This window comes from Oncorhynchus tshawytscha, linkage group LG12, assembly GCF_018296145.1.
Source record: "Oncorhynchus tshawytscha isolate Ot180627B linkage group LG12, Otsh_v2.0, whole genome shotgun sequence".
In the NCBI taxonomy this organism is placed as follows: Eukaryota; Metazoa; Chordata; class Actinopteri; order Salmoniformes; family Salmonidae; genus Oncorhynchus; species Oncorhynchus tshawytscha.
Genome location: NC_056440.1, coordinates 34,627,491 through 34,655,411, shown reverse-complemented (window position 1 = coordinate 34,655,411; position 27,921 = coordinate 34,627,491). Strand labels below are relative to the sequence as shown.

At 42.1% G+C, this 27,921-nt stretch overlaps 2 protein-coding genes across 5 annotated transcripts in view; one reads left to right on the top strand and one right to left on the bottom strand.

Annotated features, from left to right (window-relative positions):
* Window positions 1-36: 36 nt before the first annotated feature.
* LOC112263016 (leucine-rich repeat-containing protein 75B-like) lies at window positions 37-27,640 on the bottom strand. Its single transcript, XM_024438966.2, has 4 exons — window positions 27,016-27,640; window positions 9,937-10,065; window positions 7,460-7,575; window positions 37-2,600 (listed from the first exon to the last, which is right to left on the bottom strand). Exons 1-4 carry the CDS (start codon window positions 27,295-27,297, stop codon window positions 2,021-2,023), a joined length of 1,107 nt encoding a protein of 368 aa, XP_024294734.1. The 5' UTR covers window positions 27,298-27,640; the 3' UTR covers window positions 37-2,020.
* The window catches only part of LOC112263015 (glutathione hydrolase 1 proenzyme-like), a 33,913-nt gene continuing 14,142 nt past the window's right edge, over window positions 8,151-27,921 (top strand). For 2 of the 4 annotated variants that reach the window (XM_024438964.2, XM_024438963.2), the window contains exon 1: window positions 18,723-18,894. In XM_024438964.2, coding sequence (XP_024294732.1) covers window positions 18,809-18,894 — 86 coding nt within the window. In that variant the 5' untranslated portion in view covers window positions 18,723-18,808. Of the gene's footprint in view, window positions 8,464-10,954; window positions 11,405-18,722; window positions 18,895-27,921 lie in introns of those variants that run through there. The other 2 variants (XM_042331637.1, XM_024438965.2) reach the window with 2 other exon arrangements.

Genomic DNA, 27,921 nt, shown 5'->3' with positions numbered 1-27,921 from the left:
CACATCCTCTCTTGCTTATACCAGCTCCCACACTCAATAATAACTTTAACATAGAAATGATTAAGGCTCTTGTGACCCTGATGCTGATCCTTTCTGGTAAACTTCATCCTCCAAACAGTTGCTTAGATTCACCGTTTTTATTGGCAGTGAAATTTCATTCAAGATATGGCATGAGATATACATGTACATACAACGACCCAGTTGACAAATAGTATAACAATGACACACGACGCTAACATATATACCACGTGAGAAAAATATTTTCCTGTCATAGTTCTCTCCCAGGACAACACCTTTGATCTTGTATTTTTTTAAACACACACATACCTTACACACAAAGCACTTTCCTGTGCTACATTTCAGTGAACATGACAGTACTGGTAAGTCATTACTTTATTAATACCTTCATCTTGTGTGTCCCCTAATTGTTCCAGCAGAGTAGGTTAGTGTGCTCCTTTTCACAATTAGAATAATTACGGTAATTGCATGGTTCGACAAAGGACACAACATCAAAGCAATAATACAAACCGTTACGACAGTAATCAGACAATACACAACAGCAAACACACTAAACACCCTCACACATATTCAATCAGATGATACAACTATATTACTTTGTTATTCAATTATTGTTGTTCAATACATTGACTTCATTAATATCAGTTTGCTGAATGACCCTTATGTATACCATGGTTTCAGTGTGGTTAAGCTTCTCAAATATTATTGCGAGAAATGATTAGATGACTTGGAATAAACAGTTTAACGCATCAATGAGTTTGAAATGGACCTGAAGTCAATACATTTCTTACAATTCTTTAAGTGCAATGCAGCACAGAGCGCAGCTGCAGTTGGTAAACCCAACTTGACTAGCATGTGTTATTTTAAAGACCACCTCTATTCAGCACTACACCATTCCCACCATGCTGATTATCAGCCCTGGCAATATAGCCTACAACGGAAATGTAACGGTCATGTTCCTCCCTTAAAACAAACAAGTAAGCACATATAAATGTTAATAATGACATTTTGGTATAAAGGGTGGTCAGTATGTGTTTACATGTTGGGTACCCTTACTACAAAGAGATGAATGGGTTCACTCTTGGGGGTTGGCTGTACTGTCATTGATCCCACATGTATCCTGAAATGTAGGGGCTATGATAATGACTCAAATTGCTAAATGGAGCCGTGAATATCAGGGTTTTGGACACCGCAAACAATCAGTGAAAAAAATCTGTCTATCGTTGAGTCCTACCTGTTGTCTTATAAGATGCCTTTGTTCATCTGCAGTGCACTAAAATAGCCTGTGGAAATAGAACAGAGACATGTTTTGTGTCATCATTTACATCTACGTAGGTATTCACAAGTGGACATTTCGAAAGGGGGGGAAAAAGCAAAAAGTCTTGACTTAGCAGTTTTGCTGGCGTCACGTGACTGGTCGTCGGCTGTATAGTCTGTTGAACTTGTTTCACAGCCTTTGTTGAGAGATTAACAGAGAACACACAATGTGGAGCTAGGCCCTGCCTGCCAGGGATAGTCTCGGTGACAGTCCTGGTAGAGAACCCGGTTGGGACCTGCTGCTTCCAAACCAACAGCAGCTCATTAGACCACCAGCGTTATGCCGCTCCTCTGTCAAGCCGTCTGATCTGAAGTCCTTGGGATTTGCTCAACAGCTGCAACTTTAAGAGAGCGAGAGAGAGAGCACCTTTTCCTAAATTCGTTCAGCCCCCCTCCAATGAAACCACACCTCGTTCCCAGGAGCACCATCCGCCAACACAGTAAGTCACTAACATAATCGTCAGTTACTGCGGTGGTCTTGTGTGGGTTAACTCATAGATGGTGAGAGATTATTTGGTGGCTGTGTTGGGACAAGGGTTTCTGAATGTGTGGCGCTGAACATCCCTCATGCCACAATGGGTGACTGGGCTCATGGTGTGAGGGGCAACAGGGGAAAGGTAGGAACTGGGAGCTGTGGGAAGGCCTTTCAAATACAGCAGGGCCGAGCCAGGTGGAGGTCACCGCATCACCTCTCACAGTAGTGTAGGGTGAAGTCCTTCGAAACCTTTCCACCCCCAATACCCCAAGGCTCCAGCTCATCTTCATCTTCCTCCTCTTCCTCTGCCTCCTCCTCGTAGTGGCTGGGCTCCTCGATGGAGGTTTCCATGTGGTAGCAGTAAGGCTGACCCTCTGTGTACTCGTAGATGGTGGGCAGGCTGCTCTTCAGGCTGCAGCGGCGTCGTAGAGCCACTAACAGAGGCTGGGGCATGGTGAAAATGTCCAAGTTGTTGCTCAAGTCGATCCAAACCAAGCTGGAGAACTTCTTGGGGTCCTTTAGGATCTCAGTCAGGTCTTTGACTATGGCCAGGGTCAGCCGGTTGCCATTGAGGGCCAGGGTGTTGAGTTTGGGCAGAGATCCCAGGTGGGGTAGCAGGATACGGAGGTTCTCGTCCAGGAGCTCTGTGAAACTGATGTCTACAGCCACCACTGCATCCCCACTGTTCTGGAGGTAGAAGGCCACGTGGCGTACGTCTCGACTGGAGAGAGGGATACCAGACAAGTCGACTCTGTCAGTAGATACCTTTCTCTGCAGGGTTGTCTTGAGACTGTAAAGGGATAACAAAAATATATTGAAAAAATTTGAGACATTGTTGGATATGAAAGTACACTAGCTCAGTTAAGATATCTCAGAACTTAAGGAACAGGAATGAGGGATATAGAGGGGCTGAGTGCGGAAATGTTGGTCTCAATTGTATCATCTATATATATGGAACATGGCCTTCGTGCCATATTGTGTTTCCTGTGTTGTATTAAGGAAGGGGGTTGGGCATGCTTGGAGTGGAAGGCTGACATAGAGTCTCCAGCATGAGGATTTAGCAGTGTACACTGTGAAGGGCCAAAACATACGAAACACCCAACCTCCTCATTCAGAGAGTGAAAAGCATTGCGTTCCTTATTACCAATAGCCAAAAACATTTACCATCTGATTATATGACACAAAACATTACAGAGCTCATTTATAAAAGAGAATTTGGTCTCAACATGACTCAAAATAAAGGTTAAATAAAAACATTTATTGGCTTAGTTCAAAAGTCAAACCATGAAATTGCAATCCTGTTTCAATGATGAAACAAAACATGTCTAGACAGACAAAAATGGCATAAATTTGAATCAACTAAAGTTGCTGGCATAGAAAATGTATTTGATTGCATAAGTTGTGTTGCTTCAGTGGATTTAACTACTTTTCTGTAAATGGCAGTTGTGGGTTCCATTTGATATGAGACTGAAATGAAACACATTTTCCACGTGACAAAATGTATTCTTATGGCTAGATATCTGTCTCAGTGTATAGCCTCACAGCATGAGAGTATCAGAGGCAAATCCTCCTGCCTTTTGAAAGATGACATTTGTGTGATGTTGGAATCCATGGCTGGATTTATATGAAAAGTATTGCACTTTGATGTTGCTTTAACGCTGACTTCCAGGAGTTGGCATATCATATCATATCAGTGACTCATTCTGAGCAATGAGGAAGAGAGACAAGGGCAACAACCACTGATCTACTGCACTGTTCTGCTTCATAAATACACATTACATTTGTACATCATCTGCATACCACCCTATAACAACTTTTCCACAACTTTTTCAGTGCTTAACCAATCCCCATTCTCCAGCCTGTTTGGTAATACTATGTTCCACTAGAGCTGACAGAAGAGCCCTGAGTCTCTGATGTAGTATGGGTTTGAATTACAGCGTCCCCCAGACATTCATCCTTTCTGTCCTCTGAGTAATGCTTCTGGACCTGACAGGAATAGAAATCAGCCGTAGAAATGTAATTTCCAAAGGCTCACCTCACATGTAAGTTTTACAGCAGTGCTGTGACACAATGGTGAAAATATGACTCTCTAATGTGAGTTTAATAAGTCCTGTCTCTGGAGCCTGCTCTCCCCCTCCCCTCCACCCCTCACTCATTTTGTTCCCTTTACAGATGTAGGATCTTAATTTGATCACTCTTTTGTTGCTGAGAATTTGCAAACTTGTAGTGTATTCAAGGTTTAAAAAGGCTTCTAAAGTTAGTAATTTCCACTTTAAAATGTCAGACTTGATTTGCACTATTGAAAAATGTATCAGCCCCTACAAAAAAATGTCCATTCATTATAATCCACATAATTATTCACATTTGCTGTTGCTGCAGGATTATTGGCTCAAATTAAGATCCTAAATCTGTATATTAATCCTCTCACTGCTTTTAATTTGGCCAAAATCTCGTCTTCTCAGGAGCACATAAAAAAGTATATTGGCTGAATGTGTGAATGGGGTTATGCCTGCCCATTCCCTGCTCCTCAGACACATAATTACTGTGCTCTGGAAGCAAGAAAAGAAACATCTCAGCTCCCTGAATAAAGAGCCTATATCTCTCTCTCTCTCTCTTTTTTTTAAGCATGAACAGTAAACATTACAATCACAAAAGTTCCAAAATAATAAAGATATTTCAAATGTCGTATGTCTATATACAGTGTTGTAACAATCTGCAAATAGTACAAATACAAAAGGGAAAATAAATAAGCATACATTTGGGTTGTATTTACAATGGTGTTTGTTTTTCACTGGTTGCCCTTTTCTTGTAGCAACAGGTCACAAATCTTGTTGCTGTGATGGCACACTGGGGTATTTCACCCAACAGATATGGGAGTTTATCAAAACTGGATTTGTTTTTTAATTCTTTGTGGGTCTGTGTACCCCGAGGGAAATATGTGTCTCTAATATGGTCATATATTGGGCAGGAGGTTAGGAAGTGTAGCTCCGTTTCCATCTCATTTTGTGGGCAGTGTGCACATAGCCTGTCTTCTCCTGAAAGCCACGTCTGCCTACAGTGGCCTCTCTCAATAATAAGGCTATGCTCACTGAGTCTGTACATAGTCAAAACCTTCCTTAAGTTTGGGTCAGTCACAGGGGTCAGGTGTTCTGCCACTGTCTACTCTCTGTTTAGGGCCAAATAGCATTCTAGTTTGCGCTGTTTTTTTGTTAATTCTTTCCAATGTGTCAAGTAATTATATTTTTGTTTTCTCATGATTTGGTTGTGTCTACTCTCTCTCTCTCAATGTCACCCTCTCTCTCTACACTTTTAGAAAAAAGAAGAACCCTTTTTAGTTCCAGGTAGAACCCTCTTTGGTTCCAGGCAGAACTCTTTTGGGTACCATGTAGAACCCTCTGGGGAAATGGTTCTACATGGAACCCAATAGGGTTCTAACTGGAACCAAAAAGGGTTCTTCAAAGGGTTCTTCTTTGGGGACAGCTGAAGAACGCTTTTAGGTTCTAGATAGCACCTTTTTTTCTAAGAGTGTAGAAACAGGATCTTAATTGAGCCCTGCACTCCTTTACGGCCCTTTCAATGAATTTATATTGTGGTCATTAAATCCAGAGGAATTTATATTGTGGTCATTAAATCCAGAGGAATTTATGTTGTGGTCATTAAATCCAGAGGATTTCTTACAAGGGTCTGAGGGTCACTGTAAATTAGAAGGCTCATTGTGTCCCAATCTGGGTCTGACATTTCCAGGAATCTGAAATCATTGAAACTAGGCTACTTGAGCGTGTATAAATGTAATTGGAACAAATATAAGTGGATACCAAGATTCAGTCATAAATTATGCAGAATGAACACAAAAATATTGTTTTTAATTACCTAGGCAGGGTAAACTGCTAAATATACTGACTGTCAAAATGAAGAGCCCCTACAGAGGCAGATGGCCATGAAAAAGTAATACTGCTATGCACTATAGTTGAGAATAATTTCTTCAAGGAGTCCATTTTCTCCCCATATCTCCCCTGAGCTACTGCACAGCTCATATCATTTTGTTTTTGAAAAGTCCTTCATGTTTAAAGCATTGCTCTTTAAACAGTAAACATGTCATTCATCTTTTCCCTTCACAACCACAGTAAATCCCAGAGCAGAGGGACAGGAGCAGAATGTCAAGTCGAGTCAGACTGAATAGCCAGGTTACCGCCCCTTATTTCCCCCTCCTCACCCCAGGTGTCTGCTGCACTCCTGCTGGCTGGCTGCAGGTGTGACATTTCAACATGTGACAGACAGACAGAGAGGAAGTGGCCATGCCAGGTTACCAACTGTCATCATCCTTAGCTGACTCCTGTGTGTACAGGTTCCCTGTGGATTGAGCTGCCGAGCGGCGCAGCAGTCTAAGGCACTGCATCTCAGTGCTAGAGGTGTCACTACTGACACCCTGGTTCGATTCCAGGCTGTATCACAACCGGCCGTGATTTGGAGTCCCATAATTGGCCCGGTGTCGTCCGAGTTTGGCCGGGGTAGGCCGTCATTGTAAATAAGAATTTGTTCTTAACTGACTTGCCTAGTTAAATAAAGGTTAAATAAGAAAATACGAATGATGATGGTCCTGAGATACTGTATTCTCATTAATCTCATATACAGTAGTATACAAATAAAGAGTATGTCTAAACCTATGAAGAGGAATTTGCAAATTAGCCGGGTGAGAATAAATAAATAAAAAATAGAATATGCCATGAAATATCTATAGCAGCAAATGTATTGTAGTGAAACTGCATAGTCGGTGGTTACTATGCATTAGTTTAGCAGTGTGTTATAATCGTGTGCATTGCATAACATTAGATTTGTGATGGTTAAATGAGCTCCACTGATAATATCTGAGTTCAAGAATATTTGCCCAGAACCAGAAATCCTTTATTTTATGTTTTGCTACAACTCAATTAACTCTGAATACAGGAACCCTTTACAAAGTGCCATTAAGTGTTGACTACGGATGAGTGTAGTTTCCTTAGAGCTGAACCTAAAAGCGATGGGAGTTGATGACTAATGCTTGTCCTGCTGCCTGCCTCAGACTGTGTCAGATAACCACTTCATCTACAAGTTCAATATGGGAACATGCATCCTGCTTATTTTTCATTAACATAATTACTAAAGACTCAGAAACAGAATAACCTGTCAATTCATTTGAAAGCGATTTCCATTTTCATGATTTGCACATCAATGATTACAAAACTGGCTGGTACAAATAATGTGTTTTCATCTAAGGAGCCAATGGATCTTATTTCTATACAACCCCTCTATTTCATCCCAACCAAACTGGCCACGTTTGTAGGCAAGCTACTGTCTGTATGGACAGTGGCCTGTTCTGAGTCAAAGAGGACTGATGCCATTGCACAAACCATTGCTGTGGTGACAGCAGCACCACACAGAGGAATGATTGACACTTCTGGTTGCCTCTGTGGTCCTGACCTGCCTGGCCAGCCCAGAGGCTGCTGTGTCCCAGCCCTATTGAATGTCAGACAAACCCACTCAAAACCCACTTAGGGTGCTTGTCATAAGTCTGGCTGTGGCATTGGCACCATTTTAGATGGCGGTGTTAGCATTTGGGCAGTTTAGAGAGTTTTATGTGTGAAAGACTGATGGCTAGATGGAGGAGCTTACCAGGCCTGGGACTTCCGCCTGGACATGCTCTGTCTGAGCCACTTAGAATGAGGTGTCAGGTGATAGATCAGCTGTCTGCAGATCTTATCTGATGACTTGATGGTTTCAGCATCTTTCTGGGGGAAGAAAGGCTCAAAGATAAAAAAGTGAAGTGTAACAACAAAATAATACCAGAAGCCCTCTTTTTTTTGCTTAGTTCTAAATATGGTTGTTACTTTTTGAGACCACGTATAAGCAAAATACAACACATTATATAACAGCTCAACTTTTGAGGTACATTGAAAATTTAATCAGAGCTGGTGTGCAACAGTGTGGAAAACAGGAGTCATGGTGAGGAAATAAAGAGGCCAGATTAAATACAAAATCTAGTGAACACTTTTTCTTGTTATTTCTATCCGTTGTCTGTTTATTGAGTTTTTTTTATTTTTACAGGGACAGTGCACATTAATCAACTTTATGTAAAGTCTGTAACTTTTGGCATCCACATCCCATTTCAACTCAATGTGTAACTGTCGCAAAATTGAAAAATTATCATGTAATTGTTTTAGCAATCTTTCTATGCAAACAACATCCAGCTCCTCTGTATGTGTCACACCCTGATCGGTTTCACTTGTCTTTGTGATTGTATCTACCCCCCTTCTTCCCCATTATCCCCTGTGTATTTATACCTCTGTTCTCTGTTTGTCTGTTGCCAGTTCGTTTTGTTCGTAAAACCTACCAGCGTTTGTTTCCATGCTCTTGCCTGTGTCTTGCTCCTGTTTTCTAGTCCTTCCCGGTTTTGACTGTTCTGCCTGCCCTGACCCTGAGACTGCCTGCTGTTCTGGACCCTTTACACCCTTTCTGGATTATTGACCCCTGCCTGTCTTGACCTGTCGTTTGCCTGCCCCTGTGGTTGTAATAAACTCTTGTTACGTCTACATCTGGGTCTTACCTAAACGTGATAGTATGGTAATAATACACTGGTTGTCACGTTCGTTGTATGGAGGAGACTAAGGCGCAGCGTGGTAAGTGTACATACTTCTTTTATTAAAGAAAGAACACTAAACAAAAGTGCCACTATATAAACGAGTGCTGACAGGCAACTACACATAGACAAGAACCCACAAAACCAAAAGGGAAAATGGCAACCTAAATAGGATCCCCAATCAGAGACAACGATAAACAGCTGCCTCTGAATGGGAACCAATTCAGGCCACCATAGACATACAATTACCTAGACTTACAAATCCCCTAGATATACAAAAACCCTAGACAAGACAAAACAAGCATACCCACCCTCGTCACACCCTGACCTAACCAAAATAATAGCGAAAACAGAGACAACTAAGGTCAGGGCGTGACACTGGTGAGAAGAAGGCAGTGGGAAGGCAGGCATCTAAATGGCAGATAATCCAAAAAAGAAGATGAGTAGGCGGCCAGTACGTTGTAATAAACTTTCGTGAACTATTAACAGAAAATATTTACAAAAGAATACATATAGTAATTGTTAATAGTTCACTAAAGTTTATTACAATGTACTGGCCGTCTATTCGTCTTCTTTCCTGGAAATAATACACTGACATTATTATAGCATTAGAGTTGCAAAGGGAGTGTATATTACTGGAAACCTCCAAAGTATACCAGTAAACTACCAGAATTTCGGTAACTTTCAAAATTTATTTGGAATTTTATAAAATTACATTAGTGGCCTTTTTGGGTACTTCAGATTATGACAGGTGTCTGTAATTATCTCTGAACCCTCTATGTGGTCTTATCACAAATACAATTATTTAAATAAAACAATTATATAATTACAAAGCTGTAAAACATTATCCTAAATATAAACCACCAACTTAGTGAATACCATTGGTGTTTAATATGAGGGTTTCAGCATGAATCCTTCATATATTTTTTCTCCACACTTTTATTTTGCAATGTCAATATGTATTTCTTTATCAATGATTTGGCATCAAACTGGTGGCAGTTCTGAAAAAGTCAACAACAAAACATTATGCCATTGTTGATTAGATGCTTTTGTCACTAATTAACTATTTTTGTATGCACGCATGACTGTAAGTCGCTTTTGGATAAAAGCGTCTGCTAAATGGCATATATTATTATAATATACTTTCTCTTGAACCATATGGTCGATCTACTAGAAACGCATGGACAATATGGACACAGATATAAAAATGAATACTATATATGAGTTATCCAAGGATAAATTACAAGTTTCCATAGGTTGCCATATATTTTCTGGTAATTAGTTAAATTTGGTAAATTACCGGCAGCTTTGCAACCCTATATAGCACCAATCATTATAAAGCCAAACCATTTGCATGGTAAATTTGGAAGACATTCCTCATTAGTGATTGTATTGGAACAGCATATCATTCTATTCATGATGATACTTATTCTGTCGACATCTTGATTTCTGGAAGTTTGATTCCAAGCTAAGCAGACAATACACCTTGAGATAAGGGTTTTTGAGATCTTACCTTCTTGGGACACTGCATCTCGCGAGCCAGGCTTAGCAGCAGCTCATGGGAGATGGGATCCACCAGGTTGAGAAAAGCAGCGTTCTTATATAAGATGTCATTTAGGGATGTTCCTTCCAAGCCCAGATCCTGCCAAATCAGACAAGAAGAGGCAGTATTACTCAAAGTGCCATTAAGGCCACATTTTTTACTCTTTGTATTTTATGAAAACAATGAATTGTGTACAAAGAGCAGCATTATCACAGACACATGATGATGATGATATATTATGAAATGATGATGAAGGACTAGTGCAGGACTAGCTGGATGTATACGGTATAAAGAGGATGTTGAGAAGTTCCAGCAATAATAATGTAATGCTACTGTAGATGAGACACAGATAGAAAACTGTATTTAAAAAAAAATCTATTAATTTAAGGAGTGAAGGCTTTCATCTGAAAAGAGCTATTCCTGAATACTGTAATGTGCTTAATGTGCCTTGCACCAGGCAGAAGCATTACTTTTAGGATATTCACCTACACCTCTGTGATTTAAAGTTTCAGAGAGCTTTAGCATGCCACAGCATTGCACAGTCTGGACTATGGTGTCCTTCTGATGAATCCTGCAGTATATTATGAGAGTTCAATAAACATGATATGATGGATGAGCATTTGGTTCCTCTTTTGATGTTTAATGCAGCATTTTGTTTAGGTCTGCCATTGCGCAATACATTCTCAACATTAGACTAAAAACAACTAATCTATGAATGGCGCAGACTCATTTGTGAGGGCAGACATACACAAAAGAGTTGCTACAGTACATGACGGGTAGAGAGAATGTTTTTAAGGTGAGAATGATGTCTGTAACAAGCTACAGATCAGAGCCAACTGAAATAAATTATTTGCATACACCTTTTAAGCCACAAATGAAGAAGTAGGTAAGGAGAGAAAATAGGGAACTGAAAATGAAAGATTTTCACAGGCTGCATAGAATAGCTGTTCCTGAGTCCTCTACAAATGCCTAATTAGGCTGTGTATGTGAGGGGTAGAGATTGGACGCGCACATAGAGAGAGCTGAGAAATGAAAGACATGAGGGATGGGAACACACACACACACACACACACACACACAGAGAGAGAGAGAGAGAGACACACAACAAAAAGTATTGATTGCAATGGACAGTTTGGGTGGGAGGCTAGCAGCCACCCATTACTGACCACCAGTTTATACAAACAAGACAACACATGGGTGGGAAGTTCCTCCTCTTTTTTTCAAGAGCGAAGATCTAAAAATACTTCCTTTCTTTCCATTATTTGTGTTTGTGGCCCACATCTGATCATCTCAGAGGCAGGCATTGAAACAGGATCAATACGGATGTAACCGCACCACACCTGAAGCAACGAGGAGTCCTTTTTAATGAGATATTGTGAAGAAGAGACTTTACTACCTTACTGCAGACGCAACATTATGAACTCAGTTGACTATACAGGTACATTTTCATTCTTCAGTTGTTACAGTAACTCTCACCTAACTATAGCATGTCTACTAACTTTACAGTGGATGATGGATCACCTCTTTTAATTGAGTTACAAACCAAAATATAATTGAGACACGTGCCGATTTGCAATAGCCTGAATGCTGATAACGTGAGTCTTATTCAATTAAACCAGAGCTAATTTAAAAGAGGGTCCCCTGTGATGTGGCTGTCATGCAGCTTTGGCACTCTGGGTTATCTCCTTGCCTTGATTAAAGAGATTCTACAATCTCCTCTGTCAAGTCTTCAGCGTAATTAACTACAGATTGGACAACCTCTGAAAGAGAGAGGAGCTTACGATTGAGCTAACAAACAGGACTATCAGATGTACTGTTATAGCGCATTAATAGTCATGTTATCATACTGCTGGTATTCTTATAGAAATGACTCATTTTCAGCTGATAACATGCTTTGAAATCCTGATCCGTCCCTAGAAACATGATGCATAGATAGTGAATAAATAGAGCCAAATCCAAACATGACAGAATGGATTATACTTGGGAATTTTCAAGACATCTTGTAATTCCTTTGTCTTAGTGTGATACTAACCATGACTAAGCATGATGTGTAGCAATCAGTGAACTACTTGTATTTCAACTAGTAATTTAACTACATTTTGCAGCAGCTTGGTGGTACTGGAACTAACTTCAAATCAAATCAAAAGTTTATTTGTCACGTGCGCCGAATACAACAGGTGTAGACATTACAGTGAAATGCTTACTTACAGGCTCTAACCATTAGTGCAAAAAAGGTATTAGGTGAACAATAGGTAAGTAAATAAATAAAACAACAGTAAAAAGACAGGCTATATACAGTAGCGAGGCTATAAAAGTAGCGAGGCTACATACAGACACCGGTTAGTCAGGCTGATTGAGGTAGTATGTACATGTAGATATGGTTAAAGTGACTATGCATATATGATGAACAGAGAGTAGCAGTAGCGTAAAAGAGGGGTTGGCGGGTGGTGGGAGACAATGCAGACAGCCCGGTTAGCCAATGTGTGGGAGCACTGGTTGGTTGGCCCAGTTGGGGTAGTATGTACATGAATGTATAGTTAAAGTGACTATGCATATATGATAAACAGAGTGCAGCAGTAGCGTATAAAGAGGGGTTGGTGGGGGGCACACAATGCAAATAGTCTGGGTAGCCATTAGATTACCTGTTCAGGAGTCTTGTGGCTTGGGGGTAAAAACTGTTGAGAAACCTTTTGGTCCTATACTTGGCACTCCGGTACCGGTTGCCATGCGGTAGTAGAGAGAACAGTCTATGGCTGGGGTCTTTGACAATTTTTAGTGCCTTCCTCTGACACCGCCCGGTGTAGAGGTCCTGGATGGCAGACAACTTAGCCGCAGTGATGTACTTGGCCATACGCACTACACTCTGTAGTGCCTTGCGGTTAGAGGCAGAGCAATTGCTGTACCAGGCAGTGATGCAACCAGTCAGGCAGGATGCTCTTGATGTCACAGCTGTAGAACCTTTTGAGGATCTCAGGACCCATGCCAAATCTTTTTAGTTTCCTGGGGGGGAATAGGCTTTGTCGTGCCCTCTTCACAACTGTCTTGGTGTGTTTGGACCATTCTAGTTGGTTGTTGATGTGCACACCAAGGAATTTTTAGCTCTCGACCTGCTCCACTAGAGCCCCGTCGATGAGAATGGGGGTGTGCTTGGTACTCCTTTTCTTCTAGTTCACAATCATCTCCTTAGTCACGTTGAGGAATAGGTTGTTATTCTGGCACCACCCGGCCAGGTCTCTGACCTCCTCCCTATAGGCTGTCTCATCGTTGTCGTTGATCAGGCCTACACTGTTGTGTCGTCTGCAAACTTAATGATGGTGTTGGAGTCGTGCCTGGCCATGCAGTCGTGGGTGAACAGGGAGTACGGGAGGGGACTGAGCACGCACCCCTGAGCACGCACCCCTTTGTGTTCTTGGGCAAAGGGACTATGGTGGTATTCTTGAAACATGTTGGTATTACAGACTCAATTAGGGACATGTTGAAAATGTCAGTGAATACACCTGCCAGTTGGTCAGCACATGCCCGGAGCACAAGTCCTGGTAATCCGTCTGGCCCTGCAGCCTTGTGTATGTTAACCTGTTCAAAGGTCTTACTCATGTCGACTATGGAGAGCGTGATCACACAGTCGTCCGGAACAGCTGATGCTCTCATGCATGCCTCAGTGTTACTTGCCTCGAAGCAAGCATAGAAGTGATTTAGCTCGTCTGGTAGGCTTGTGTCACTGGGCAACTCGCGGCTGTGCTTCCCTTTGTATTCTGTAATAGCTTGCAAGCCCTGCCACATAAGATGAGCGTCGGAGACGGTGTAGTATGATTCAATCTTAGCCCTGTATTGATGCTTTGCCTGTTTGATGGTTCGTCGCAGGGCATAGCAGGATTTCTTGCAAGCTTCCGGGTTTGAGTCCTGCACCTTGAAAGCGGCATCTCTACCCTTTAGCTCAGTGCGATTGTTGCCTGTAATCCATGGCTTCTGGTTGGGGTATGTACGTACAGTCACGGTTGGGACGACGTCCTCGATGCACTTATTGATAATGCCAGTGACTGATGGGGTGTACTCCTCAATGCCATCGGAAGAATCCCGGAACATGTTCCAGTCTGGGATAGCAAAACAGTCCTGTTTCATCTGACCACTTTTTTATAGACTGAGTCACTGGTGCTTCCTGCTTTAATTTCTGCTTGTAAGCAGGAATCAGGAGGATAGAGTTGTGGTCGGATTTACCAAATGGAGGGCGAGGGAGAGCTTTGTACACGTCTCTGTGTGTGGAGTACAGGTGATCTAGAATGTTTTGCCCTCTGGTTGCACATTTAACATTTAAGTTTCCCTGCATTAAAGTCTCTGGACACTAGGAGCGCCGCCTCTGGGTAAGTGGTTTCCTGTTTGCTTATTTCCTAATACAGGTGACTGAGTGTGGTCTTAGCGCCAGCATCTGACTGTGGTGGTAAATAATGTAGTCAGCTTCTTGATATGCCACACCTGTCAGGTGGATGGATTATCTCGATGCAGTAGATGGTATAGAGCACAGTATATACGTATGAGATGAGTAATGTAGGGTATGTAAACATTATATAAAGTGGCATTGTTTAAAGTGACTGGTGATTCATTTATTACATATAATTTTTAATTATTAAAGTGGCTAGAGATTTGAGTCAGTATGTTGGCAGCAGACACTCAATGTTAGTGATGGCTGTTTAACAGTCTAATGGCCTTGAGATAGAAGCTGTATTTCAGTCTCTCGGTCCCAGCTTTGATGCACCTGCACTGACCTCGCCTTCTGGATGATAGCGGGGAGAACAGCCAGTGGCTTGGGTGGTTGTTGTCCTTGATGATCTTTTTGGCCTTCCTGTGACATCGGGTGGTGTAGGTGTCCTGGACAGCAGGTGGTTTGCCACCGGTGATGCGTTGTGCAGACCTCACTCCCCTCTGGAGAGCCTTACGGTTGTGGGTGGAGCGGTTGCCGTACCAGGCGGTGATACAGCCCGACAGGATGCTCTTGATTGTGCACCTGTAAAGGTTTGTGAGTGTTTTTGGTGACAAGCCACATTTCTTCAGCCTCCTGAGGTTGAAGAGGCGGTGTTGCGCCTTCTTCACCACGATGTCTGTGTGGGTGGACCATTTCAGTTTGTCCTTGATGTGTAGGAACTTAAAACTTTCCACCTTCTCCACTACTGTCCCGTCGATATGGATAGGGGGGGTGCTCCCTCTGCTGTTTCCTGAAGTCCACGATCATCTCCTTTGTTTTGTGGACGATGAGTGTGAGGTTATTTTCGTGACACCACACTCCAAGGGCCCTCACCTCCTGCATGAAGGCCGTCTCGTCGTTGTTGGTAATCAAGCCTACTACTGTAGTGTCATCTGCAAACTTGATGATTGAGTTGGGGGCATGCATGGCCACGCAGTCATGGGTGAACAGAGAGTACAGGAGAAGGCTGAGAATGCACGCTTGTGGGGCCCCAGTGTTGAGGATCAGCGGGGTGGAGATGTTGTTTCCAACCCTCACCACCTGGGGGCGGCCCGTCAGAAAGTCCAGGACCCAGTTGCACAGGGCGGGGTCGAGACCCAGGTTCTCGAGCTTGATGACAAGTTTGGAGGGTATTATGGTGTTAAATGCTGAGCTGTAGTCGATGAACAGCATTCTTACATAGGTATTCCTCTTGTCCAAATGGGTTAGGGCAGTGTGCAGTGTGATTGCGATTGCGTCGTCTGTGGAACTATTGGGACGATAAGCAAATTGGAGTGGGTCTAGGGTGGCAGGCAGGGTGGAGGTGATTTGATCCTTGACTAGTCTCTCAAAGCATTTCATGATGACAGAAGTGAGTGCTATGGGGCGATAGTCATTTAGCTCAGTTACTTTAGCTTTCTTGGGAACAGGAACAATGGTGGCCATCTTGAAGCATGTGGGAACAGCAGACTGGGATAGGGATTGATTGAATATGTCCGTAAACACACCAGACAAGCTGGTCTGAGCATGCTCTGAGGACGCGGCTAGGGATGCCGCCTGGGCCGGCAGCCCTGCGAGGGTTAACATGTTTAAATTTTTTACTCACATTGGCTGCGGTGAAGGAGATCCCTCAGGTTTTGGTAGCGGGCCGTGTCAGTGGCACTGTATTGTCCTCAAAGCGAGCAAAGAAGTTGTTTAGTTTGTCTGGGAGCAAGACATCCAGGTCCGCGACGGGGCTGGTTTTCTTTTTGTAGTTTGTGATTGATTGTAGAACCTGCCACATACCTCTCGTGTCTGAGCCGTTGAATTGCGACTCTACTTTGTCTCTATACTGACGCTTAGCTTGTTTGATTGCCTTGCGGAGGGAATAGCTACACCGACTGTATTCAGTCATGTTAAAAGTGGTTAAAAGTGGTTCGCGGTTTCAGTTTTGCACGAATGCTGCCATCAATCTGGGGCGGCAGGGTAGCCTAGTGGTTAGAGTGTTGGACTAGTAACCGGAAGGTTGCAAGAGCTGAGCTGACAAGGTACAAATCTGTCGTTCTGCCCCTGACAGGTAGTTAACCCACTGTTCCTGTCATTGAAAATAAGAATTTGTTCTTAACTGACTTGCCTAGGTAAAGGTTAAAAAATATATATAAAAAAATACAGGGTTTCTGTTTGGGGAAGGTTTTAATTGTCACCATGGGTACAACATCACCGATGCACTTGCTAATAAACTCGCTCACCGAATCAGCGTATACATCAATGTTGTTGTTCGATGCCATCCGGAACATATCCCAGTCCACGTGATTGAAGCAATCTTGAAGCGTGGGATCAGATTGGTCGGACCAGCTTGAACAGACCTGAGCACGGGCATTTCCTGTTTTAGTTTGTTTGTAGGCTGGGAGCAACAAAATGGAGTCATGGTCAGATTTGCCAAAAGAAGGGCAAGGGAGGGCTATGTATGCGTCGCGGAAGTTAGAGTAACAATGATCCAGAATTTTTCCAGCCCGGGTTGCACATTCGATATGCTGATAAAAATTTAGGGAGCCTTGTTTTCTGATTAGCCTTGTTAAAACCCTGAGCTACTATAAATGCAGCCTCAGGATATGTGGTTTCCAGTTTAAAAAGAGTCCAATGAAGTTCTTTCAGGGCTGCATGTAATAATTATAATTCCCTTTTCCCGGCTCGGTTCTGAAGCAACTCTCACTCACATGTCTCTCTGTCATGTGATCCGGTATTTCTCACAGGCTACAAGTGAAGAAAGACATATCTGGGACGCAATTGTGCACATCCTTATCCAATTCCGAGGCGCATATTGAAGATACTGTCAACATTTACATTTCGTCAGCCAACAAGATGAGTAGGCAACAGCAATGCACTAGCCTATGTCAATCTACTATCCCCCATAGTACAAAAGTTGACCTATTACATTCGGTGCAAGAAACAAATATTCCAAACATATTCTTGGATAATTGAGGGATGCGATAGATCGCAAATTAATACAACCACTAGCATGAAAAGAAAACAGTTTTAAGCAATGAGCCTGACCCAACAGATGAGAACGTTTAGCTTAAAATGTTGCTAAACTATTAGGCTATTTCTTCACTTTAAAACATGGCAGCGCGAATGTTCCATTAGCAGGAAAACAAAATTCACAAAAGTGACCACAAATGCGATTACACATGTAATGCTTTTATTATAAAGGTGCATTTTTTTATGGAGAAAATGAACTTCCCCAAACTTGAAACTCTGCGCTGCATAGCTATGCCAGTTAGGCTCTACACCCATTGTAAAGTGGATTAATGTGCTTAATGTTTTTTTTATTTTAAATTTTACCCCCTTTTTCGTAGTATCCAATTATTTGTTACTATTTTACCCCCTTTTTCGTAGTATCCAATTATTTGTTACTATCTTGTCTCATCGCTACAACTCCCGTACGGGCTCGGGAGAGACGAAGGTCAAAAGTCACGTGTCCTCCAAAACACAACCCAACCAATCTTAACACAGCACGCATCCAACCCAGAAGCCAGCCACACCAACATGTCAGAGGAAACCGTGCACCTGGCAACCTTGGTTAGCGTGCACTGTGCCTGGCCCACCACAGGAGTCACTGGTGCACGATGAGACAAGGATTTCCCTACCAGCCAAACCCAGACGACGCTAGGCCAATTATGTGTCCCCCCATGGACCTCCCAGTTGCGGCCGGCTGCGATAGAGCCTGGGCGCGAACCCAGAGTCTCTGGTGCGCTGGTCCCACCACTGCGCCCCCTGGGAGGCCTTAATGTTCGTAAGTTTAAGAAGTTAATTGGCCACTGTAGTTGTGATACAAACCTAATCAAAACATATAGACCTATGGGCTAGGCTACATGAGTTGTGCGACTTTGATTTGAAAAAAATCGCAAAACAAAGCATGTGGTGTTTCTTGCCTTAAGCTGGGCATCATCCACAAGTGATAATATAGAATCAACAAGTGATAGGCTAATACTGTAACCCATCACAGTATTATTGATTTAATCTTGTCTTTAGATATACTAAATAATGTGTGATATTTGTTTTGATTTAGAATGGACCATTATCATGCAACACAGGGGCAGCGGAAAAAATACATGTCATCTCTGCACTTAAATAGCAAATGGAGGACGCTTATCCCGTAGTTCATTTTCATGCCAGCCAGGTAGGCTATACTCCTGTTATAAAGAGAAGCAATGTGCTTAATATTAGGAAAGTTGAGAAATAAATATAGTAGGCCTAGCCTATAGAAAGCTGATTGGATCCTCCTCTTTTTAATAGAGACCATCACTTGTTTTTCTCACACAATTGCATTGCTTATAGAAATCAGCAGCATCAGAGCTTGGCGAAGCCTAATTACCATGGCTAAACGGTCACGTGGAATTTGACTGCCTCACGACTCGTCACCGCGGTATGGACCCCATAACAACCCTGCACACACCTGAGTCAATGCTTTGTAGAAACCCTTTGGTGGTGATTACAGCTGTGAATCGTTTTGGGTAAGTCTCTAACAGCTTTGCACACCTGGATTGTAAAATATTTGCCCATTATTCATTTTTTTATTCTTCAAGCTCTGTCAAGTTGATTGTTGATTATTGCTAGACAGCCATTTTCAAGTCTTGCCATAGATTTTCAAGTCGAGTTCAGTTAAAACTGTGACTAGGCCACTCAGGAGCATTTGGCCTTGTGTTTTAGGTTATTATCCTGCTGAAAGGAGAATTCATCTCCCAGTATCTGGTGGAAAGCAGACTGAACCAGGTTTTTCTCTAGGATTTTTCCTGTGCTTATTGCTTTACTCCGTTTCTTTGTATCCTAAAACACTCGCTAGTCCTTGCCGATGATAAGAATACCCATAACATGATGCATCCACCACTATGCTTGAAAATATGGAGAGTGGTACTCAGTAATGTGTTGTATTGGATTTGCCCCACACAACACTTTGTATTCAGGACAAAAAGTTCATTTATTTGCCTTTTTTTTTGCAGTAATACCTAACTGCCTTATTGCGAACAGGATGCATGTTTTGTCATATGTGTATTCTGTACAGGCTTCCTTTCTTTCACTCTGTCATTTGCATTAGTATTGTGGAGTAACTACACGGTTGTTGATCCATCTTCAGTTCTCGTATCACAACATTACACTCTGTAACTGTTATCACAATGGTGAAATCATGGTGATAACAGTTACCATGGTGAAATCCCTGAGCAATTTCCTTCTTCTCTGGGAACTGTTAGAGGAAGGACGCCCATATCTTTGTAGTGACTGGATGTATTGATACACCATCCAAAGCCTAATTAATAACTTCACCATGCTCAAAGGGATATTCAGCGTCTGCGCTTTTTATTGTTACACATCTACCAATTGGTGCCCTTCTTTGCGAGGCATTGAAAAACCTCCCTGGTCTTTGTGGTTGAATCTGTGCTTGAAATGTAGTACTCAATTGAGGTACCTTACAGATACTTGTATGTGTGGGGTACAGAGGTGGGGTAGTCATTCAAAAATGATTGAACAAGGAATTTAACTTATTATGAGATTTGTTAAGCACATTTTTACTGCTGAACTTACAGTGAGCTCCAAAAGCATTTGGACAGTGACACATTTTAAATTGTTTTTTCTTTGTACTCTAGCTGTCACAGCTGTTGAAGGAAGTGGACCAAGGCTCAGCGTTGTGAGCGTACTTTTTCTTTTATTATAGAAATGACACCAAACAAAACAATAAACACTACAAAACAAACCGTGAAGCTAAAGGCTATGTGCCATAAACAAAGTCAACTTCCCACAAAGACAGGTGGGAAAAAGGGCTACCTATGTATGGTTCTCAATCAGAGACAACGATAGACAGCTGTCTCTGATTGAGAACCATACCTGGCCAAAACATAGAAATACAAATAATAGAACATAGAATACAAACCCCAAATCACAAAGTGTCACACCCTGACCATAGAGACCCTTTTTATGTCTCTATTTGGTTTGGTCAGGGTGTGACACTAGCACTTTGGATTTGAAATGATGCAATGACTATGAGGTCAGAGTGCAGATTGTCCCAAAAGTATTGGGACAAATTCACTTATATGTGTATTAAAGTAGTACAAAGTAAGTTATTTGGTCCCATATTCAAAGCACGCAATGACGACATCAAGCATCTGACTCTACACATTTTTGGGATGCATTTGCTGTTTGTTTTGATTGTGTTTCAGATTATTTTGTGCCCAATAGAAATTAATGGAGTCCCTCTTATTGTAAATAAGTTCCTAAACACTTCTACATTAATGTGGATGCTACCATGATCACGGATAATCTTGAATGAATCGGAAATAATGTTGAGTGAGAAAGTTACAGACGCACAAATATCATACCCCTAACACATGCTAACCTCTCACCATTACAATAACAGGGGAGGTTAGCATTTTTGGGGGGACTGTTATTTGTGTATAAAAATAGAACTAACAGTAAATTCAGTAGGATAAATCGATCCACTAATACAGGACGAGTAAAGCCCCAGTGCTTCTGAGATTCTTCAAAGTTGCCACCCTTTGCCTTAATGACAGCTCTGCACACTCTTGTCATTCTCTCAACCAGATTCATGAGGTAGTCACCTGGAATGCATTTCAATTAAACGGTGTACCTTCTTAAAAGTTCATTTGTGGAATTTCTTTCCTTCTTAATGCAGTTGAGCCAATCAGTTGTGTTGTGACAAGGTAGGAGGGAATACAGAACATAGCCCTATCTTTCAAAGACCAAGACCATATTGGGGTAAGAACATCTCAAATAAGCAAAGAGAAACTACAGTCCATCATTACTTTAAGACAAGAAAGAAGGTCAATGAGGAACATTTCAAAAACGTTGAACGTTTCTTCAAGTGCAGTCGCAAAACCATCAAGCGCTATAATGAAAGTGGCTCTCATGAGGACCGCCACAGGAAAGGAAGACCAAGAGTTACAGTGCCTCTGCTGCAGAAGATAAGTTCACCAGCCTCAGAAATTGCAGCCCAAATAAATTCTTCACAGGGTTCAAGTAACAGTCACATCTCAACATCAATTGTTCAGAGGTGACTGCGTGAATCAGGCCTTCATGGTTGAAATTCGTTTTTCAACCACTCCACAAATTTCTTGTTAACAAACTATAGTTTTGGCAAGTCGGTTAGGACATCTACTTTGTGCATTACACAAGTAATTGTTCCAACAATTGTTTACAGACAGATTATTTAGCTGAAATTCACTGAATCACAATTACAGTGGGTTAGAAGTTTACATACACTAAATTGACTGTGCCTTTAAACAAGAAAAGAAAATTACGTCATGGCTTTAGAAGCTTCTGATTGGTTAATTGACATCATTTGAGTCAATTGGAGGTGTACCTGTGGATGTATTTCAAAGCCTACCTTCAACCTCAGTGCCTCATTACTCGTCTCATATGTATATACTGTTTCCTATACTATTCTACTGTATCTTAGTCTGTTCCGCTCTGACATCGATCATCCATATGTATATAGTCTTATTTCATTCCTACTTAGATTTGTGTGTATTGGGAATATGTTGTGTAATTTGTTAGATATTACTGCACTGTCAGAGCTAGAAGCACAAGCATTTCGCTACACCCGCAATAACATCTGCTAATCACGTGTATGTGACCAATAAAATTTGATTTGATGATCAGTTTTTGGTTCAACCCCCGCATGGGAGAGGGAGATAAGGTCTGTGCAGAATGCTCTTTGTGTAACTCAACATGAAGATGTCCTCCTAACGATCCTTACGGAGGTGGAAGGCATTCTAGGCTCCAAGCCCCTAGGCTATGTTTCAGCAGATGTAGCAGACCCCGATCCAGTCATGCCCTATCTGCTCTTGATGGGGCGACATGATGCTTCACTCCCACATGCTGTATATGCAGACAAAGACCTTCTTGGACAACGCCGTTGGAAGCATAGTAATGTCCTGGCTGACTACTTTGGACCCACTTCATGTGGAACTATTTCCCAAGTCTTCAGCAGAAGCAGAAGTGGTGGAAGGACACACCAGACTTGAAGGTTGGACAAGTGGCCATGATAGTGGTGCCTCGTTGCCCATCATACGGAGAGTGAAGACGATCCCAAGTGCAGATGGAAGGATCCGGAATGTGGAGGTCAAGGTCAAGTAATGCCCGATTGGTGTAGCTTCCTGTTGTGTTAGACAATGCAGACCTACCTTCGTAGAAAGGACGATGGAGGCTTTTACTAAATTCAAATTAGTTACACTAATTCTGGGGTGGTTGTATAAAAGCCTGTTAGATTTGAATTTAGAATCTCGCTAAATTTAATTAGATCTACATGGACATTTTATTGAACTTTCAGTTGGCTTTAGTGGATACCAGACCGTTTTTCATTTGCAGGGATATTTGTGCATTTTCTACCAAATATAAGTCAGAACAAATATTTATTTCACTTTTAGAATATTCCTTTCGCTATTGTTATATGTAAATACAAGTAATTTGTATGTAGAGAACAGGTTGGCGTCGATAGATGGTCACTGTTTCTAGCACCTAAGCAACTTTGCAGTATTTTGTATTTTTTGTGTGTTATTTCTCACATTATTAGCATATTATTGTGTTATTACATACAGCCAGAAATACCTTTTGTATATCAGAGTGGCAGTAATACAACTTTCCTGAATTAGATCCTTTGTTTGTACCACTCAAGGCGATTGAACTTGTCCTAGAGGCTGCTTCAAGACACTGCCGGTGGAGAAGAGGTATTCGGAGTGGACTTTTAGTCAGACTCAGGAGGCATGCACACCATCCACCGCTTCTGAGTATATTACTCACTAATGCTCAGTCCCTGGACAAAAACGCAGACAAGCTCAGGGCAAGGATCTCGTTCCAGAGAGACATCAGGGACTGTAACATACTGCTCCACGGAATCATGGCTCTCTCCAGATATACTGTCCCAGTCCATACAGCCAGCTGGGTTCTCAGTACATTGTGCAGATAGGAATAAAGAACTCTCCAGAAAGAAGAAAGGTGGAGGTGTACTGTATGTTTCATGATTAATTACTCATGGTGCTATTGTGGTAACATACAGGAACTCAAATCCTATTGTGCACCTGACCTAAAATACCTCACAATCAAACGCCAACTGCATTGTTATCTTCAGTCATTGTCACAGTCGTGCATATTCCACCTCAAGCCGATACCACGACGGCTCTCAAGGAATTACTGCGCACTAGACCTTGTGCAAACTGGAAACCGCATATCCTGAGGATTTGGAAAGGCACACACCTGTCTATATAAGGTCCCACAGTTGACAATGCATGTCAGAGCAAAAACCAAGCCATAAGGTCAAAGAAATTGTCCGTAGAGCTCCGAGACAGGATTGTGTCGAAGCAAAGATCTGGGGAAGGTTACCAAAACATTTCTGCAGCATTGAAGGTCCCCGAGAACACAGAAGCCTCCACCATTCTTAAATGGAAGAAGTTTGGAACCACCAAGGCTCTTCCTAGAGCTGGCCGCCCGGCCAAACTGAGCAATTGGGGGAGAAGGGTCTTGGTCAGGAAGGTGACCAAGAACCCGATGGTCACTCTGGCAGAGCTCCAGAGTTCCTCTGTGGAGATGGAAGAACTTTCCAGAAGGACAACCATCTCTGCAGCACGCCACCACTCAGACCTTTATGGTAGAGTGGCCAGACGGAAGCCACTCCTCAGCAAAAGGCACATGACAGCCCACTTGGAGTTTGCCAAAAGCAACATAAAGACTCTCAGACCATGAGAAACAAGATTCTCTGGTCTGATGAAACCAAGATTGAACTCTTTGGCCTGAATGTCAAGCGTCACATCTGTAGGAAACCTGGCACCATCCCTATGGTGAAGCGTGGTGGTGGCAGCATCATGCTGTGGGGATGTTTTTCAGCGGCAGGGACTGGAAGAGTAGTCAAGATCAAGGGAAAGATGAACGGAGCAAAGTACAGAGTCCTGCTCCAGAGCGCTCAGCACTTTAGACTGGGACGAAGGTTCACCTTCCAACAGGACAATGACCCTAAGCACACAGCCAAGACAACGCAGAAGTGGCTTCGGGACAAGTCTCTGAATGTCCTTCAGTGGCCCAGCCAGAGCCTGGACTTCAACCTGATCAAACATCTCTGGAGAGAGCTGAAAATAACTGTGTAGCGACGCTCCTCATCCAACCTGACAGAGCTTGAGAGGATCTGCAGAAAAGAATGGGAGAAACTCCCCAAATACAGGTGTGCCAAGCTTGTAACGTTATACCCAAGAGGACTCAAGGCTGTAATCACTGCGCAAGGTGCATCAACAAAGTACTGAGTAAAGGGTCTGAATACTTATCTAACTGTGATATTTCAGTTTATTATTTTTTATACATTTTCTAAAGTGTCTAAAAACCTGTTTTTGCTTTGTCATTATGGGGTATTTATTGCTTGTAGATTGAGGGGGGAAACTATTTAATCCATTTTAGAATACGGCTGTAACGTAACAAAATGTGGAAAAAATCAAGGGGTCTGAATACTTTCCGAATGCACTGTATATTCTCGGACTCCGACATTGCTCGTCTTAATATTTCTATATTTCTTAATTCCATTATTTTACTTTTAGATTTGTGTGTATTGTTGTGTATTGTTAGATATTACCACACTTTTGGAGCTAGGAACACAAGCATTTCGCTACACCTGCTAAATATGTGAATGCGACCAATATAATTTGATTTGATTTGGATGGGTAACTTTCTTCACCAGTTCTTTTACCATTTTGTACAATTATGTGATTACCCTACCAGTTGTTGTAACTGTAATGTTAATTCTCCTGAGAGGAATTATCGGGTTATTTTTCTCTTATTGTAAATTGTGTATAGAGATAGCTGGTATTACTGTCATGTTGTTTATTGGATTTACATTGTAGTAATTTTCTCTTTCATATATAACCTGTTTCGTCATTACAACTCCTAGACTGGGCTTCTGTGTCTGTCGTCACTCGACCAGAGTGCAGTCGGGAATCTGTCAACTCCGAGTGGCCTATCCACACATTAGAGAGTACCAGACTCTGTTTTTTAACTACTTTTTCAAAGTAACATTAGTTAAATAAATTATATTTTTCATAAGGGTAGCTTTAGTGTATCTTAACTTAAATTGGTTGCTTGGTAAACTATCTTTTCAGAAGAGCTTCCCCAGCACAGGTAGCAATCATTACCAATAGGATGGCTCGATTAAATCTATACAATATTATGCCAATGCTGTACTTTACCTGTGTAAATCTACGTAACACATTTCCCCTGTATATCTTTAAAAAATACTGAGGCAAAACTTGAATTAACCAATATGAAATGGGCCGATTTCTGTATGTCTGGAACCGTCAGCTGCTCACTCTCCTGCTGTAACAGCCGAGGTCCATTATAGAGAATGGGCTGGCAGTAGGGGGGAAGACAATAGGGGAAGAGAGAGGGTGAATGTGTAGCTCTAATGGGTGCATTAGACAGCAGAGAGTGGAGGTGAGATCCTGCCTTGTCCATACCAGTGGATAAAGGAGTGGGATGACAGGGGGGAAGGGCGGCAGCACTCACACCCACAGTCCCATAAGACAATAGGAGCAGAAGAGTAGTTATCCGGTGACCTGTCAGTAGAAGAGACTGTACCGTGAGTTAGGTGCACTGTGGTGGGGGTATTGATCTGGGCTGTGCAGACATCCAAATTGCACTTAGACTAATAACTGAGAATTGCCATTTGTGCTTCGTTTCAACCCAACGCAAGAAATTGTAGTGGCAAATGAACCTTATTTTAAGCCATTTATGGACAAAACACAGTCGACATGACATAGGTCACAATTAAATTGACCAAATCAAATGCAGGTTTTCCAACAAATGTCAATACTAAACACATTATATTATCATTACATCATTATGGGTGGAATGGCATTAGATAATGTAGTGAAATAGGAACACTTTATTAATTAAGAAATCAGCTTTAATTCTACAGACAGACAATTAGTAGTAGTCCCATGTTTAACACCACTGCTGTTGCACATATAATTCCCTATTTATGAGAATAAATAGCAGAATCACTCTATCCCACAAGCTGGTCCAGCATCCTGTTTCTGGTATTATTAGAAACTCTGAAAAGTGCATGCACTCAGACAAATCTGTGCAATATGCTATGTCTATCATATTGTGAATAGTAATTGTGATGTTGTTCAAGGTTTATTTGAAATAGCAGCAGCACCTGTGGTGCCATGGAAATGACCAGATGCCAGGGATGACAGTGAGAGTAGTGGGCCTAATAGTTTACAAACACCCTTCAAAAACAGGTCAATAGTAGAAGCACCTGTGGCCACTGTATGGGTGGGTAGGCTACTTCAAATGTAGGTTCAATTATGTTGAGGAGCTCCTGCATTAACGGAAATATTGGGACTTATCCACGACAGTCTAAATTACCCATGCTGCATATGATTCAAGGTTTATATATCTGTTCGAAAAATTCTAATCAAAATTGTTGGAATGGGACAGACAATACACATGGTGACAAGCAGCGTAGTGATGACAGGCATTTGCCATGAAAGCAGATCGATGCACATTTGCGCGATTTAGGCCTACTTTGCGCAATTTTGATCGATTCATACGCAACAATTCCAATGTAGATAGTTTGTCCTTACCTTCCTCAATAGTTTAAGCACGTCGGTTGCCTGATCTATCCTGCGATCACGGAGCAGCTTTTGTATCTCTCGGATCCATGCCACTCGCCTCACGTAGGGACTATGATTTGACCGCCTCAGCATCCCCGGCAGTTTATCTGATTTCAGCATCATCGTAAACAGAAAGTCGCCGCCTTGAATTCTACCTCTGTCGCCTTCTCCTGTGCTGTTAAGAGGCTTGCAACGCCTTTTCGTAAAATTCTCATTGTCCAGACTACTCTGTCTACTTAATCTAGAACCCATATTTAAGTGTTTATATCGACAGTATTTTACAATTGCACAATGCAACCATAATACTGTCTAAACTCAGAAATATACCCCAGTTCAATAGCCCATATGTTATCTGTAGCCTATTGCCTATTATTGTTGTCAGAAGACAACATTCAATACTGACAGCAACACAGCACAATATTCCTGATTTACCTGTTACCGGATATTCAACGACTGTCTATTGCGCCCGTGACACATTTACGAGGACAGACGAATGCTCTGTTAATTTGATGATCTCTGAGGGTCTACGTGTGCCAGTATGCTCGGTGGATGCTCGTGCCTTTACGCTGTTGTTTAGGTTTGTGCAGTGTTGCACGGCAGACACCAGGCTCGTGGCGCGCATAACCAATCACAGCCTTCGTGTGCCATTGCGCGCCCTACGAAGTTACGACACGCCCTTCTCACGAATTCAATTTAGGAAGGTGCATGGTATGGCCACTGAGTGCACAGCCTTTATTAAGACACACCAGTTGTGAATAAACTCTACCACCTTTATTTAGGCTACTGTGACATTGCACTGTACTTGCATTAAACCTTTTGCAGCATTCATATAGATGGCATGGGGGTTGTTTGTTATAAAAATGATCAGTGAGACCA